The sequence below is a fragment of the Diuraphis noxia genome, unplaced genomic scaffold (genome assembly GCF_037042655.1).
Source record: "Diuraphis noxia isolate RWA-SAM2 unplaced genomic scaffold, SU_Dnox_SAM2 contig0001, whole genome shotgun sequence".
NCBI lineage: Eukaryota > Metazoa > Arthropoda > Insecta > Hemiptera > Aphididae > Diuraphis > Diuraphis noxia.
In genome coordinates, this window is record NW_028301711.1 from 949,874 (window position 1) to 963,675 (window position 13,802).

Below are 13,802 nucleotides of genomic sequence, written 5' to 3' on the forward strand. Positions count from 1 at the left end.
GAATACTGCCCCATAATCATCTTCCTTTTTTAATCCTTGAACTGTTATTTCTCCATCATCTTCATCAACAGTTTTAACCAAACAAACATATTTAAAATGTGTTTTTTTTCTTAGTCCACCAATAAAGTCAACTAGTAAAAAACATCCTGGTTTTATATCGGACCATATTGGAGTTTGATATTCAATTTCTTCAAGTCCATTGTCATTAGCCACATCATAATAATTCTCTTCCAAACTTTGGTTGTGAAAATCTATTTCCATGGTTTTCTCAATTTGATCATCATCAATTTGAATTGGTAATTTTTTTTTTGGTCTGCCTCTCAAACCTTTTTTTTGTTGTTTGTCCGATTTTTTGGTTTCAGCTTCTTTTAACCTAGTCATTACTTCATCTGTAGTTAAAACTTCACCATACATAGCAGTTTTTAAACGAGGTATTTGTTGTTTGGGAACAACAGGTGTTATATTTTGAGATTTTAAATTTATTAATTGATTTGAAAAAATCCCAATGATATCAACTGGCGTTATATCAGATAGAGCTGTTGTTCCTAAATTATCAATTGTATTATAACTTGTAGATAAATTATTATGTTCTATAGAGGTTGAAGCTAAATCACTTGTATTCTTACTATTACAATATGTAGATAAATCATGTTGTTCTATGTAGATTGGATAATCAAGAAATTCAGAATTAATTTCATTAAAAGGTAAACAATTATTTTCTGTTAAGCTTGTGAAAGATTCAGAGTTAAAACTGATTTCAGGAATAATATTGGTAGGCTCAGTTAATTCAATAGAAGTAGTAGGTTGGTTAAATTCCTTAAGTATTTCAATTGTCTGCAACTGTTCTTGGTATTTTTTATTTTTGTACTCTTTGAGGTCAATTGGATCAAACAAATCTTCTGGAAACATAGCCGAGTCAACTGGAAATGTACCTGTATTTTTAAAACCTGATATAATGTTTACAGATTTCATTGACTCCAACCACACACTACCCAATAGCTCTGAAAATTTGCCTTTTGTCAATCTTCCAACTCCTTTACCTACCATTTGTTTACCAAATTGAATAAGTTTTTTATCCCATGCAAATTTTAACGGACCAAAAACACACTTGTCAAGTGGTTGAATTTTATCTGTTAGATGACTAGGAAATTTTACCAACACTATGTTATTGTCAATAGCAGATTTCAATATCCTAATACTTATGTGTGAACAATGCCCATCAAATAAAAGGAGAGCAGTTTGGCTTTCATTGTTATTATATTGACGAAGTTGTTGTACATGATGAACAAAACACTTACTAAACCAGTTAAAAAATACAGACTCTTCCATCCAACCGTTCTTACTAACAGCATAAAATGTTCCTGAAACAAATAAAAAAAAATATGTAAATTGGAAAAATAATGTATAGGTAACATCTGTTAATAAATAATATACCTGGATAGGCTTTAGGTGAGGTCCATCGAGCTTGAACGGCACATCCTTTGAAAACTATTAATGGTGATAAATATTTACCATCAGCTGATACACATGCTAATACAGAAATTGATTCTCTACCTGAACCTCCAACTATACGATTAAGAGGTTGTCCTTTTTCACCAATTGCTTTTAGTTTTGAAGGGTCTGTGTGGAACCCACTCTCATCTGCATTAAAAAAGAACTCTGGGCGATTCTGCATATTATTTGCCACAACAACATCCATCAGTTTTTCATAAAAATCGTATACTACTTCTGGCTTTCTAGCATCTTTTCTTACTTTTTGTAGTTGTTCAGGTTTTTTAAATGATAATTTAGGATGCCTTTTCATAAATCCGTAATACCAGTCATCTCCAGGAATACCATTTTTAAATGGTGTGATAAAATTACTTTGCTTAATAAAATGTCCAACTAATTCTTTAAATTCATTTTTATCGCATGGATAACCCATTTTTGATCTAGCTATTAAACATTTTTCAAGTACTAATTCTATCTCATCAGAGAAAACACGAGACCGACCAGCTTTTGTACATGACATTGGAGTTTTTCTTCCTTTTATACGGTTAAAAACTACTGCCTTAGGAACATTAAATTCTTCAAAAGCTTGATTATATGTAAGACTTCCGCTTTTAACAGCATTCACAGCTTTTTCTAAATCATTTGGAGTATAACTAGGGCCACTTCGTTTTTTCACATAATTTCTCACCCTAAAATAAAAATAAATATTACTAATACAATTCAAAAATTAACTTGTGAACTTGTTTATATCAAATAGTAAAAGCTTGGAATCAGAACATGAATATTTAGGTATTGTTTAACTACCATACATAATTTTTTTAAATATATTTTACTGTTCTCATTTACCCCAAATTAATGTTTACAATAACCCCGTAACCAAAATATTTGGGGCAAATGTAAATTGTAAGTTATCTTAAGTAATAGTTATTTTAAATTAATTAATTATAACTATTATGTTCACGGATGTATCAAGTTCAAGTTTAATGTATAATAAGTATAAATGTACTTACATTTTGAAGCAGCAACGCAAAAAATAAAAACCGGTACAAGTTAGTATCACAGTTTGAAATTAAGGTGATTTTCACAACAACAATTTATTAACATAACCTAAAAATATTATCAATTATCTTAGTGCACAACTCCGAAACACATGTCTACCACTATAAAACACAACAAATACGTCATTATTACTAAAACTAAAACTTCCAACAATGCTATTTTCAATTACCCCTATTTACAATTACCCCCCTTGACCCTAAATAGGTTTATAAATTATATTTCAATATATTTATGTCAATGGTAAGAACTAGGTATTTTACTATAATGGGTTGGTAAAATGTAGTATTATAAAATTAAAATTAAAAATATTATTTTTCATTGGTCAGGTACATTATATAATTTTATAATTTAGATTGCTTGGCTAGATTTTTTTGTTTTTTGTTTTTTTCTCTAGCTGTATTTTCTACTGTGCATGCAAAATGCATCCGGCATTGCAAATAAAAAGTTATGATGAATTTTGCTAGCAAATGTCCATGTTCATTGCAACCAATGGATATAATTTTTAAATTATTAGTTTCCAAATATTCTAATATTTCAAATAATATATTTTTATGCATTTTAGTAGATGTTAATATTTTGCATATTGCGTCTTCAAGCTGAAAATAATAGGTAGTTATGTAATTTTATTGTATATATTTTAATTTAATTTATTTGTTTTTTAAATACATTTTTCAGAAAGGTACCTGATATATTATTTCATATAAATTCTTTGATGGAACCATTAAGAATCCACGACTCTTTAATAACAATAATTTTTCCCTTTGTTGATTTTCTTGATTGTCCTGTTTAGCACATAGAGCTGTACTGCATGCATTACAATTTTTTGCAGGATTCATTTTTTTCATTTTTCGTGCAACATATCCGCTTAGTACAGTTAATGCATTTTCGTCAATCCTGAGGGCTGTATAATCATGATCTTGTAATTTCAAATTGTTTACAGATATGTCACCAAAATTATTGTCAATTATGTTGTCAATTTTTTGTTCAAATTCAACTTTTCTTTCATTATTTTTTTCATTCATGATGTCTTTCATATTTAATATTGTTTCTAGCAATTCACTACCCGAGACATTACTTCCACGTGGTGGCCGAACAAGTGCATATGTCGATAATAAACGAAAGACTTGAATAAATAAAATGGGATCTGGATGAGAACTTGACCCACATGCATCTCGAACACAACCAAAGAAATGCTGTAATTATTTATAATAATGTAAGTTTCTGGCTATAATATTATCAAGATTTTATCTTGTATTTTATATTTATTATTACCTCTAGAGTATCCTGATTCATACGTCTCGTCAAAAAATATTTAAACCCAACTTCATGTGATAAGTATTCTACTAATTCAAGTGCTGTTTTAACTGTAACCCGTAAACCTGTGATTGTTGATGCTGTAAACTTTTTTGAAGCACTTATTTTCATATCATCAAGTTGGTCAAGATAAGACAAAAAATCTTGAAGAACCTTAAACATGAATGATATTTTTTATTATGTATTTTTCAACAGTTTTATGTAGAAATTTTTTTCTTTTTTTTCTAGTCTATAAAAGTAATATCATTACCTTATTGTGAACTGAATCAGGGTCAGGTCTCAAAGCATTTTTTGGTATTTGTGAGTTCATCGCATCTACAACTTTATTAATTAATGTTATGAATGTAACACTTGCTGAACAATCTTTTAATTTTGGTACAGTTTCTTTGTAGTATTCCATTGCTTTAGCAGCTGAATCACTAAAAAACTAATAATTTATTATAAGTAACTATGTAATTAATCTTTAAAAAGATTTATATATATTAAATGTATGGTTTTTATTTTAGGTATATTTATTGGTACAATGGTACCTGGAAAGCCATTTTCACATTCATTGTTTGAAAATGACGTGGGCGGACATGATCTTCAGTTAATTTATAACAGACTTTTACTTGTAATTTAGAATCAGCCTCGACAACAGCTTTCCAATGGGAAATATCAATAGTACCTTCTGGAATCTTAAATATATATTTACATATATTAAAGGTATCATTAATATTTATTAAATAAATAATGTTTACATACTTCTACACTTTTACTATTTATAATCCTTGACTTTAAATTTTTAATAAGATGTGGGAAATCTGAAGCAAACCATAATTTTCTATTTCCGTCTGTTGGATGGACGCAACTGGATGATTTTTCAGAAATTCCAAAAAGTTTCCACATGCTACGATTCCAAGTTGCCCCATCTGTTGTAATGCAATCAACGTGGATATTTTGATTTTCCAGCAATATTACTGCTTCCATTATTATCTTTTCAAGGATGTTTCCTGGTACTGCACCTGTACCCAAAAAAGCGCCAACTGTCTGATACCATTTACCACAAAATGGTTGATATAACAACACAAGTGCATGATCTCCAAGCTTTGTTTTGTCATTTTCTGTGCTGTATTTACCTAGATCTACAAAACCCTCAACATGGAGATTACTTCTTTGAAAAGATAGTACTTCAGAAAGTTTCATTTCGTCAAGAAGTAAGCAACCTAACATTTAAATGAAAAAAATGTTTATTTGAATATGGGCTTAATTTCAAAATAATATTAATATTTTAAGATGGTACCGTGTCGTTCCATTTCAGACATATCTTTTGTTTTTAATCCCATCACTTCAAATGTGGCTTCCGAAAAACCATATACTGGATGCATTTTTTGAATATATCTTTGCAAAGTTGTATATGATGGTAATGGCAGTATATTATCTTTTCGCATTTTACGGTACAATTTTGGTGATTTTATTCGCATTAGAAGACATTCATAAATCCACGTAACTGTATATCGTCTACCTTTTGTTGCCTTATTTTTTGCTGCATTAAAACAAGCATAAACAACTTCCTTTTGTTTTTCAGGTAACTGGTTGGTATATGAAGATAATTGTGTTTGTGAAAGATTATCATACTTTTTAATCATGCGGGTAATATTTTGTTTCAATGATAGAACCTATAATACATAAGATATTTCATTTTAAATACAAATTTACTTAATAAAATGTACCTACCTTTGTTTTAAGCCTTCTAATTTGATTAGTTTTAAGTTTTATTTTTTGAGCTTTGACTTTTACACTGGTTATTTTCTTGTTCCTATTTTTTTTTTTGATTTTGTCTTCTTAGTTCAGTACATGGTTTACATCTATATTTTTTTTTTGAATTCACAGCTCGTTTTATAGGTATTAAAGTATCTTGATTTATATAACCAGTACAATCAGCAGAATGTTTACCGTCATCCGTTACACCATCACAAATAATTAATAGATCAACATTATGTATTAAGATTTGTAGATCTATAATACTTTTAACTACTGAAACATTAATATTTTTTTTTTAAATAAATACTTCTGGTGTACAGGTATTAGTGAAACTTATAGTTTTATCACACTCTAAATTGTGATTTAAATGGGCAAATATTGTTTTTCCAGGATGTGTATGAATCCCCCACATGGATCCTGGAAATACAATTGTGGCTGCCTGTTCATGTATCGTTTTTATGTTAAATTCCATCAAATATTCAGTATTAAACACATCTACATTTTGTGATTCTGATGTATTTAACATTTCTGAATCAAAAACTACTAAGTCCTTAGGAGGAGTATCATTATTAATTGTTTTTTTTTTCATTTTTTTTTTCATTTTTTTCAGAATTTTGTGATCTTAATTTTGGTGCTGGACGTTTTGCTATACTTTTGGTTAAATATTTGGGAACACCTGGAAAAATTGTTGGAATCGCCTCTGATTTTAAAATTGGAGTAGTTCTTTGTATTTATTCTATTACACCGTCACTTAGTTTAAATTCATCATATTTAATGATGCTGTCCGGGTCAAAATGTAGAGAACATACATGGTCTTTTTTGGTTAATTTTCTATCACCTCGAGGAATACTTTTATTCCACACTTCTCGAGTTTTATCATCCTAAATTATGATTTATAATTAATTATATTAAATGATTTTATCTATAAAATAATAGGTGTAATTGGTATATTAATATTATATATTATAAATGGAAATCTCTATGAATTCAATTTATAAAAGTGTAAGTAATAATATAGCAACACACACATCTTTAGAAGGACCAATAAATTATCAACTTGAAAAATAAATAAAATTTAAATACCTTTGGTGAACTAAATAATGTTGGGTTTTTTTCATTACTTAATTTTAATTTTTTTGACTCGCTAGCATAACCTGTTTTACACCCAGGTACATAACACTTTTTTGGCATTGTTAAATTATTTTTATTTTTACAACTGTGAACTGAATATAAACAAGGTTTCAAACTTTTATGTTGTTTAAAATCATCAAAGTTGTGGTAAATTATCTTATCTAAACCATGAATCATGATCATTCAATTGCTTTGTAACTAATTTTATTACTGGTATTTACAAATAAATAAACTAATATTAGAAAATTGTATTTATTTAAATTAATGTTCAATAACAGCATTTATATCTATTTAACATTATATGATTGATACAATAATATTAGCTTGTATTACATCTATAAAATAATAATATATTCCACTTATTTTGTATTCATATTATAAACATTATATTTACATTTAAATATATTTTCAAATATTTAATAATACTTTTTTGTATAACTTAAAATAAAATAGGCCTCCGGGCGAATAGTGGCGTACTCTGTTGAGAGATTTCCGAACTCCTGGTTTGCCGTACATTTTGGCATCCATTTTTTTACATTGTGAGATAGGGAAGTGGTGTCACCTTATCTTCTCTACATCGTGGTGTAGATATATGCCCAAGTTAAATTACAAGAATCAAACACAGATCCATTCTGATTATAAGATCTCTGTTAGAATTCTCATAATTCGTAATGACTGTACTAATATTCTCTTTTATAGCAGAAATTTAAATATTATATTTAATGATTTTACTAAATTACTTATACTTATTAAAAAAAAATTTTAATTTTATATATATTTAAATTCATTTTTTAAAATTAACCTAAATTAAACCTTATAATAATATTTATTAACTGTTGTAGTAGAATTTTTTTTCTTTTGTGTATTTACTTTTCATTGAATCCTTACGTATTTTTGTTTTTTTTTTTTTAAAAAAATGTCTTATTAGATTATCGTATTTCACTTTCCTTACCATAAAATCAAAAATACATTTTGTCAATTTTACATCAGTTCTCGGATCGTGAGCATACGTTAATCTATGTTTTTTATTACAAACCATCCCGTGTGTTTCCTCTAAATTCAATAGTCTTCCTGTTTTTTTGAATGTACCTATCTCGTACTCGAAGATTGTCCTTTTTGTATTTAAGTTTTCTAATAATATGGTAAAAGTGCCATTGAATTTAGTGTCATAACACGTTATGTTTAATACTGGGAATCTGTTTATGTGTAATCTTTTTAAGACGTTTAAATCCGAATTTCCGTTCCAAAATACTACTACACTAGTTTTGTCTCCTTTTGTGATATAATTTTCAATAAATGACGGACTTAGGTTGTTTAGAGTTGATCTTAAACTTTTGTCTAGTTGTTCTAAGCAAGCTTTTTGCAGTACTTCTTTGCATTTAAATATTCTTTTTATCTCCTTCTTGGCCAACAGTAGTTCATGATTTTTCATTGGTCGTATTTCGTCATGAAGTGGCAAGAGGAGTGGTCTCCCTTCAAGTTTGCGTACCTTACACTTGTCCAAACTGTTTGATATCGCTCCTGATAACAACACCATACTTGTCCTATTCACCATTGAAAACTCAAAGTCCATTATCACGAACTTGTGTGACCTTTTTCTGTTACAATAAAGTTTCTCTATATAAGTTATTTTAAATTTTAAATTTAATAATTATGTTTCATAAAATAATGGCTTATATTCTAGTTATTATTTACTTAATCTATATTTTGGTTTTATAATTCTAAATTTATTATTATTATTTTTACTTAGGTATTATTTCTTATACTGATATTTAACATTTTATCATTGGTGGATCGTTTTTTATTTTTTTATTTTCCATAAGTGGACTCACATTTGTATGTTCTTTTATTTCTGCACATGGGGTTTCCATATAGAATTTACTGTTATTTCTTGGTTCTCTATCTGTTCTGTAACGTGATTGTCTATATGTTTCCCAATTACCCCATTTACATTTATATGTTAAATATATGAATAATATTAACATCATAGAAAATAGTACTGATCCGATCGTTATATATATTAAATACAAATATTTATTGTCATTTACTTCGTGACCTGATTGTCTTAAAATTTCTTCGTCTATCAAACCTTCTACTTCATTTAACGATTTAGCCATGGTATGCACGCTATCTAATTTATTTGTGTCATAAGTAAATTTCATGACTGGTAGGTTTTTTATTTTATCAGGTATCTCGAATGTTAACTTTCCCGCACCTATCTGTGGTATGAAATTAACATAATATTTTGATCTTATGTCTCTAGTAGGATTTAAAATAATGTTTTCACCATAAGCTCTACAATTTTGGTTTAATTTAATTAACCCTTGATTTTTAATTTTAACTATATATGGTTCGTTTATCCCTTGACAAGCAATTGTTAAAGTCTCCCCGTTCGTTGTGTATATCCATACATTTACATATTTTAATTTATGAAAAACGTTTTTCGATAATATCACTATTCCTGTTTCACAACTACTCGGTAGTGTGTCTGGATTTTTAAATAATGAAATTTCACATGGTTGCTTAACTGATTCGTGTTGAATAGGTTGAAATTCGGGACAAATAGTAAAAAGTTCTGTTTCGGTACATTGCAGTAACTGTGTTTCCGTGAACGTAGTGTACTGTTTACGATTTTTGGTAATGCCTACATATTGAAATTCTGGTTTAATAATTATACTATGCTTTGTATCGATTATTCCGTTAGTTTTTATTTCTATTGGGTGAGGTATTGGTAATATTTTGTATAGTGTTAGTTCCAATTCGGTTACTAAAGGTATTTTTATTACAAACGCAATATTATCCCCGCTATAAAATACTGCCATTTTTGTTATTTTACTTAGTTCGTAAATTTCACTTGGGTCCGTGCCCATTGGCAAATTTAAATTTATAGGTAATTTTAATTTGATTTCTGTTAGATGTTTTGATAATTCTCGTGGTGTTATTAAACTTGGATGCAGTATCCCTGTCCTAGCTGCTGTAATTATCGCGCTTATTGTTGTTGTTTCGTAAGAATATTGAGTTAATAATGCTGTAAAAATACTATGTATTCTATCAGATAATATTAGTGTTTCTAACGTATGTGTAACATTTACTAATTCTCCGATTTTTGCGTGTAATGTACTTTGTTTTTCACTCAACTCTTTGTATAATTTATTAATTTCAATTGAAGCGCCACTTATACCTGTTATCGCTGATCTCACTAACGTTGTTTGGTTTTTTAATATATGTATCATTCTTTCATTTGTCTTTTCTATTTTCTCTATTTCTTGTGTTGCCTCATTCGCACAATCGTTATCACATACTCCAAATAGTGTTTTCATTCCAGCCCCTACTATATTTATCAATCCTCGTTTTTTCCTATATGGGCTCGTTGTTGTTTCCCCTTTATTTGTTGTTATATATCTACCAATTGATTCATACATTTGTTCTCGTTGAACCGATATTTCTTGAAACATTGTTTTTAATATATTATCAAACCTAGAGCATATTTCGTATCCTGTTAGTTTTTCCTTACAGTGGTTATTCATAATATAAATTTCACTGTACAACTTATCATGTCTATCATCATAATTTTTTAAAGGTACATATGTAATAATTTCCCATGACGCCCCCGTTACCCTTATTGATCCACTGTTTTCGCAGTACATTAGTGTTTGATTTTTAAATTCCTCCACCGTGTACGGTAGTTGTCCTTGAATGGTTGTTAATAAAAGAAACCTAAAATAATATATTCATATATTAATTATATAAATCTATATAAAATACCCCATGTATTCTCCTTTTGGTTCTGGTTGCCTTAAATAAGATATTTTACTATTACATTCAAAAGAAAATTTTATCCATTTATCACCATTTGGCCAAATCCATGCCCTCTCTCTAGTCTCATTGAAACTTTTAAGTGCTGAATTCGCCATTTTTTCGTAAATAACTAATTGCTCTATCGTCTCATCTCCTTTTAGTGTCGGTGGTTGCTCGTTCCAATAGAATATAGTCGCAACACCCACCGGCTTCTTTTTCTTTTCTCCGTTGACACAGATATGCAATCAGTTAATCACGTCTCTAACATTCATTCATTTTTTCACTTTTTATTATTCTATTATTTATCTCTAATTTAATGACTATTACACGTTTAGATTATTATACTTTATAATTATTTTTACTATTTTAATTTCCTATATATATTTTAGTGATTTATATTCCTATTGCGTTTAATACTATCATTTCTATTTCTAATTCTAAAGAAACTTCCTATGTGGAAATTTATTCCACTCACTTATTCTAATATTATTATTATTATTTCATATTAAATTTCCGTTACTTCAATTTCTGGTATTTCCATCAATTGTTGCATCGCGTACCTATATCTGTTTCTATCTACGCATTTATATCTATTATGTAGTATTATTATTATTAACATTATTGTTATCAGGAACGTACCTGAAATAACATACATTATGTAACTAAATATTTTATTATTTCCCATTCTGGTATTATCTGTATTTTTTACATCCTTTTTTAAATTTTTTAATTGTATTATATATTTCTGTTCTGTGATATTTTCGTTATTATTATTGGTGGATTCTGTATAACCTAGTTCATATAATTCCGTATTTGTTGTTAAATCATTCTTTTTTTTTTTTTATTCATAAAGTTTTACTGACGAATGTCATCTTAACTTACTGTTAATAACATTATTTTTTATTTTTTTTTTTTTTAACATTTAGAAAATAAATAACAATTAAAAGAAAAATACATTAGTGATATAAGATACAAATGACTACATATATGTAATATAATAATAATATTATAATATTATAATTTCTTATTAAATTAAATTAAAATAAATAAATTAGTTATAGGCGTTATAGCAACAAGTCGTGGGGACGTCCACGCTTGAGTCGGCGTACAGAAGGAGGGACACTTAGTTTGTAATATTTCACACTGTGAGCAGAGTTGATGTGGCCGAAGAAGTTGATTGCTGATTTTTTTATGAACTCAACTATTGTGGGTAGCTGGAAGTCTTGATGAAGTGCATCGTTGCGTACAAACCATGGGGCATTAGAAATGGTTCTCAGAACTTTTGATTGAAAGATTTGTATTTTATGTATGTGGGTTTTTGCACAATTTCCCCACACAGGGGATGCGTAAAGAAGTAATGGTCGTAGTATTTGCTTATATAGCATAAGAGAGCATCTCAAATCATTCTTAAACGTAGTTTGTTCCGTTACTTGTGGTATCGTTAAACTTGAATTATACATCATAGTTGTTATTTTAGCTATGTTATTTGTAGTTAATATTTTATCAATGTTGGTACTATTGCTACTTAATGTTGTTATATTTATTTCCTCTTTATTTGTAGTTATGGTTACATTTTGATTTTTTAGTATATAATTTTCTGGTTTTAACGTTGTATATGTTTGTTTTTCTTTAGATATTATATAATTTGTATAATTGTTTATTAATTTAAATTTTAGGAAATTGTATGTTACTGGTATTTTTATAGGTTCGTATTCCGTTCCATCTACACTTTTTATGTACATTGTACATTCTTTTTGTAAATAATATGTTAATGGTACTTCTACTAATTCAATGTCAAATAGTGGTGGATCTCTTATCATTATACATTTGATTCGTACTAAAGCTATGTTACATGGTTTTGCTAAAGGTAATTCGAATTCGTCGTCAAATTCACCCGATACATTTTTAATTTTTACATTGTCCTCATAACTATACGAAATTGTTGTTCCCACCACATAGTCTCCAATCGCTGTTTGTTGTCCTTTGACTGCCCATATGATCATTAATCTATAATATTATCAATTTAACTTATTATACTTATTTATATCTTATAATTACTCTTATTTCTAAATTAGTGTTTTTTTTTTCTTTTACAAGTTAACTTTATCTAAATAATACAACAAATCCTCTGGTTTTGGTACATGGCCTATGTAACTTATTAAATCCCTGCAACGATATCTGTTTATATGTCCGTGATTTTGTGTCATGTCATACATAAATCTCGTTATGTTTCGTATAATTATTTCTAATTCTTCTTCCGAGAAAACTTCGTTTAGCATAAAATTTGCCCTTTTTATGTGTTCTAATAAACATTTAGGTATTTGATTCTTTCCCACAGTACTGGTATCGTGTTCCCCAAGTATAATTCGTTTTTCCAATTCTATCACGAATCTTTTGTTCCTATTCCTACAATTAAAATAATAATTTTTTTTTTTTTTTCAATTTTACTTAATTCTATTTATCTTAAATTTATATATTTATATTTGCTCATTATTATCGTAATATTTCTTTACATCATTTTTGTGTACCGTCACTTGTTTTCTGTTTCGTAAAATAATTATATTTTCCGTGTCTAACACGTCTAAAACTTCATATGGTCCCTTCCATAAAGGACTTAATTTATTTTTTTGTGTATTATCTTTAAGCAATATTAAATCTTTTACGTTATAATTTCGTTATGCTCTTTTTTATCGTATTGTTTTTTTGATTTTATTTTCCTATTAATTAATCTTTCCCTAGCAACTTGGTGTGACAATTGCATTTTGTATTTTAAATCGTAAATATAGTCGTCATAATTATATCTAGGTTCCGGATTACACTTTAATTTAACTGGTATATCGATTTCTCTCCCGTATACTAACGCATATGGCTGATAATTTGTCGCCGTGTGTTCCGTTGTGTTATATACAAACAATGCGTATGGTAATAATTTATCCCAGTTTTTTAAATCTTTATCTACGTAATGTCTTAGATATTCGGCTAGTGTCCTATGTGATCGTTCTAAACTACCGTTTGTTTGTGGATGGTAAGGACTCGAATTTATTTTATTTATTTTTAATAATTTGCATACTTCCGCGAAAATTTTACTAAGAAAATCCGTACCCTGATCTGTCAAAATTGTCTCTGGAAGACCGTGGACACAAACAAATCCTTCTACGAAAGCTCTCGCTACATTATTTGCTGTATGATTTTCAAGAGGTATTGCTAACGAATATTTTGATAAATCGTCCATCATTGTTAAAATATACGTATTTCCTGTTTCAGTG

At 28.3% G+C, this 13,802-nt stretch overlaps 1 protein-coding gene and 1 long non-coding RNA gene across 3 annotated transcripts; one reads left to right on the forward strand and one right to left on the reverse strand.

Annotated features, from left to right (window-relative positions):
• Positions 1–4,400: 4,400 nt before the first annotated feature.
• Positions 4,401–5,519, forward strand: LOC149059152 (uncharacterized). 2 transcript variants are annotated; one of them, XR_016189369.1, is made up of 4 exons: positions 4,401–4,569; positions 4,657–5,060; positions 5,140–5,355; positions 5,432–5,519. It is a non-coding gene; the product is annotated as an uncharacterized LOC149059152 (long non-coding RNA). The 2 variants fall into 2 exon arrangements; XR_016189370.1 differs by having other exon boundaries at positions 5,165–5,355.
• An 819-nt stretch (positions 5,520–6,338) lies between these two features.
• On the reverse strand, positions 6,339–8,311 carry LOC107172483 (uncharacterized). Its single transcript, XM_089222958.1, has 3 exons — positions 7,609–8,311; positions 6,691–6,830; positions 6,339–6,488 (listed from the first exon to the last, which is right to left on the reverse strand). The coding sequence occupies exons 1-3, from the start codon at positions 8,309–8,311 to the stop codon at positions 6,339–6,341; spliced, it is 993 nt and encodes a 330-aa protein (XP_089079084.1).
• Positions 8,312–13,802: the final 5,491 nt, after the last annotated feature.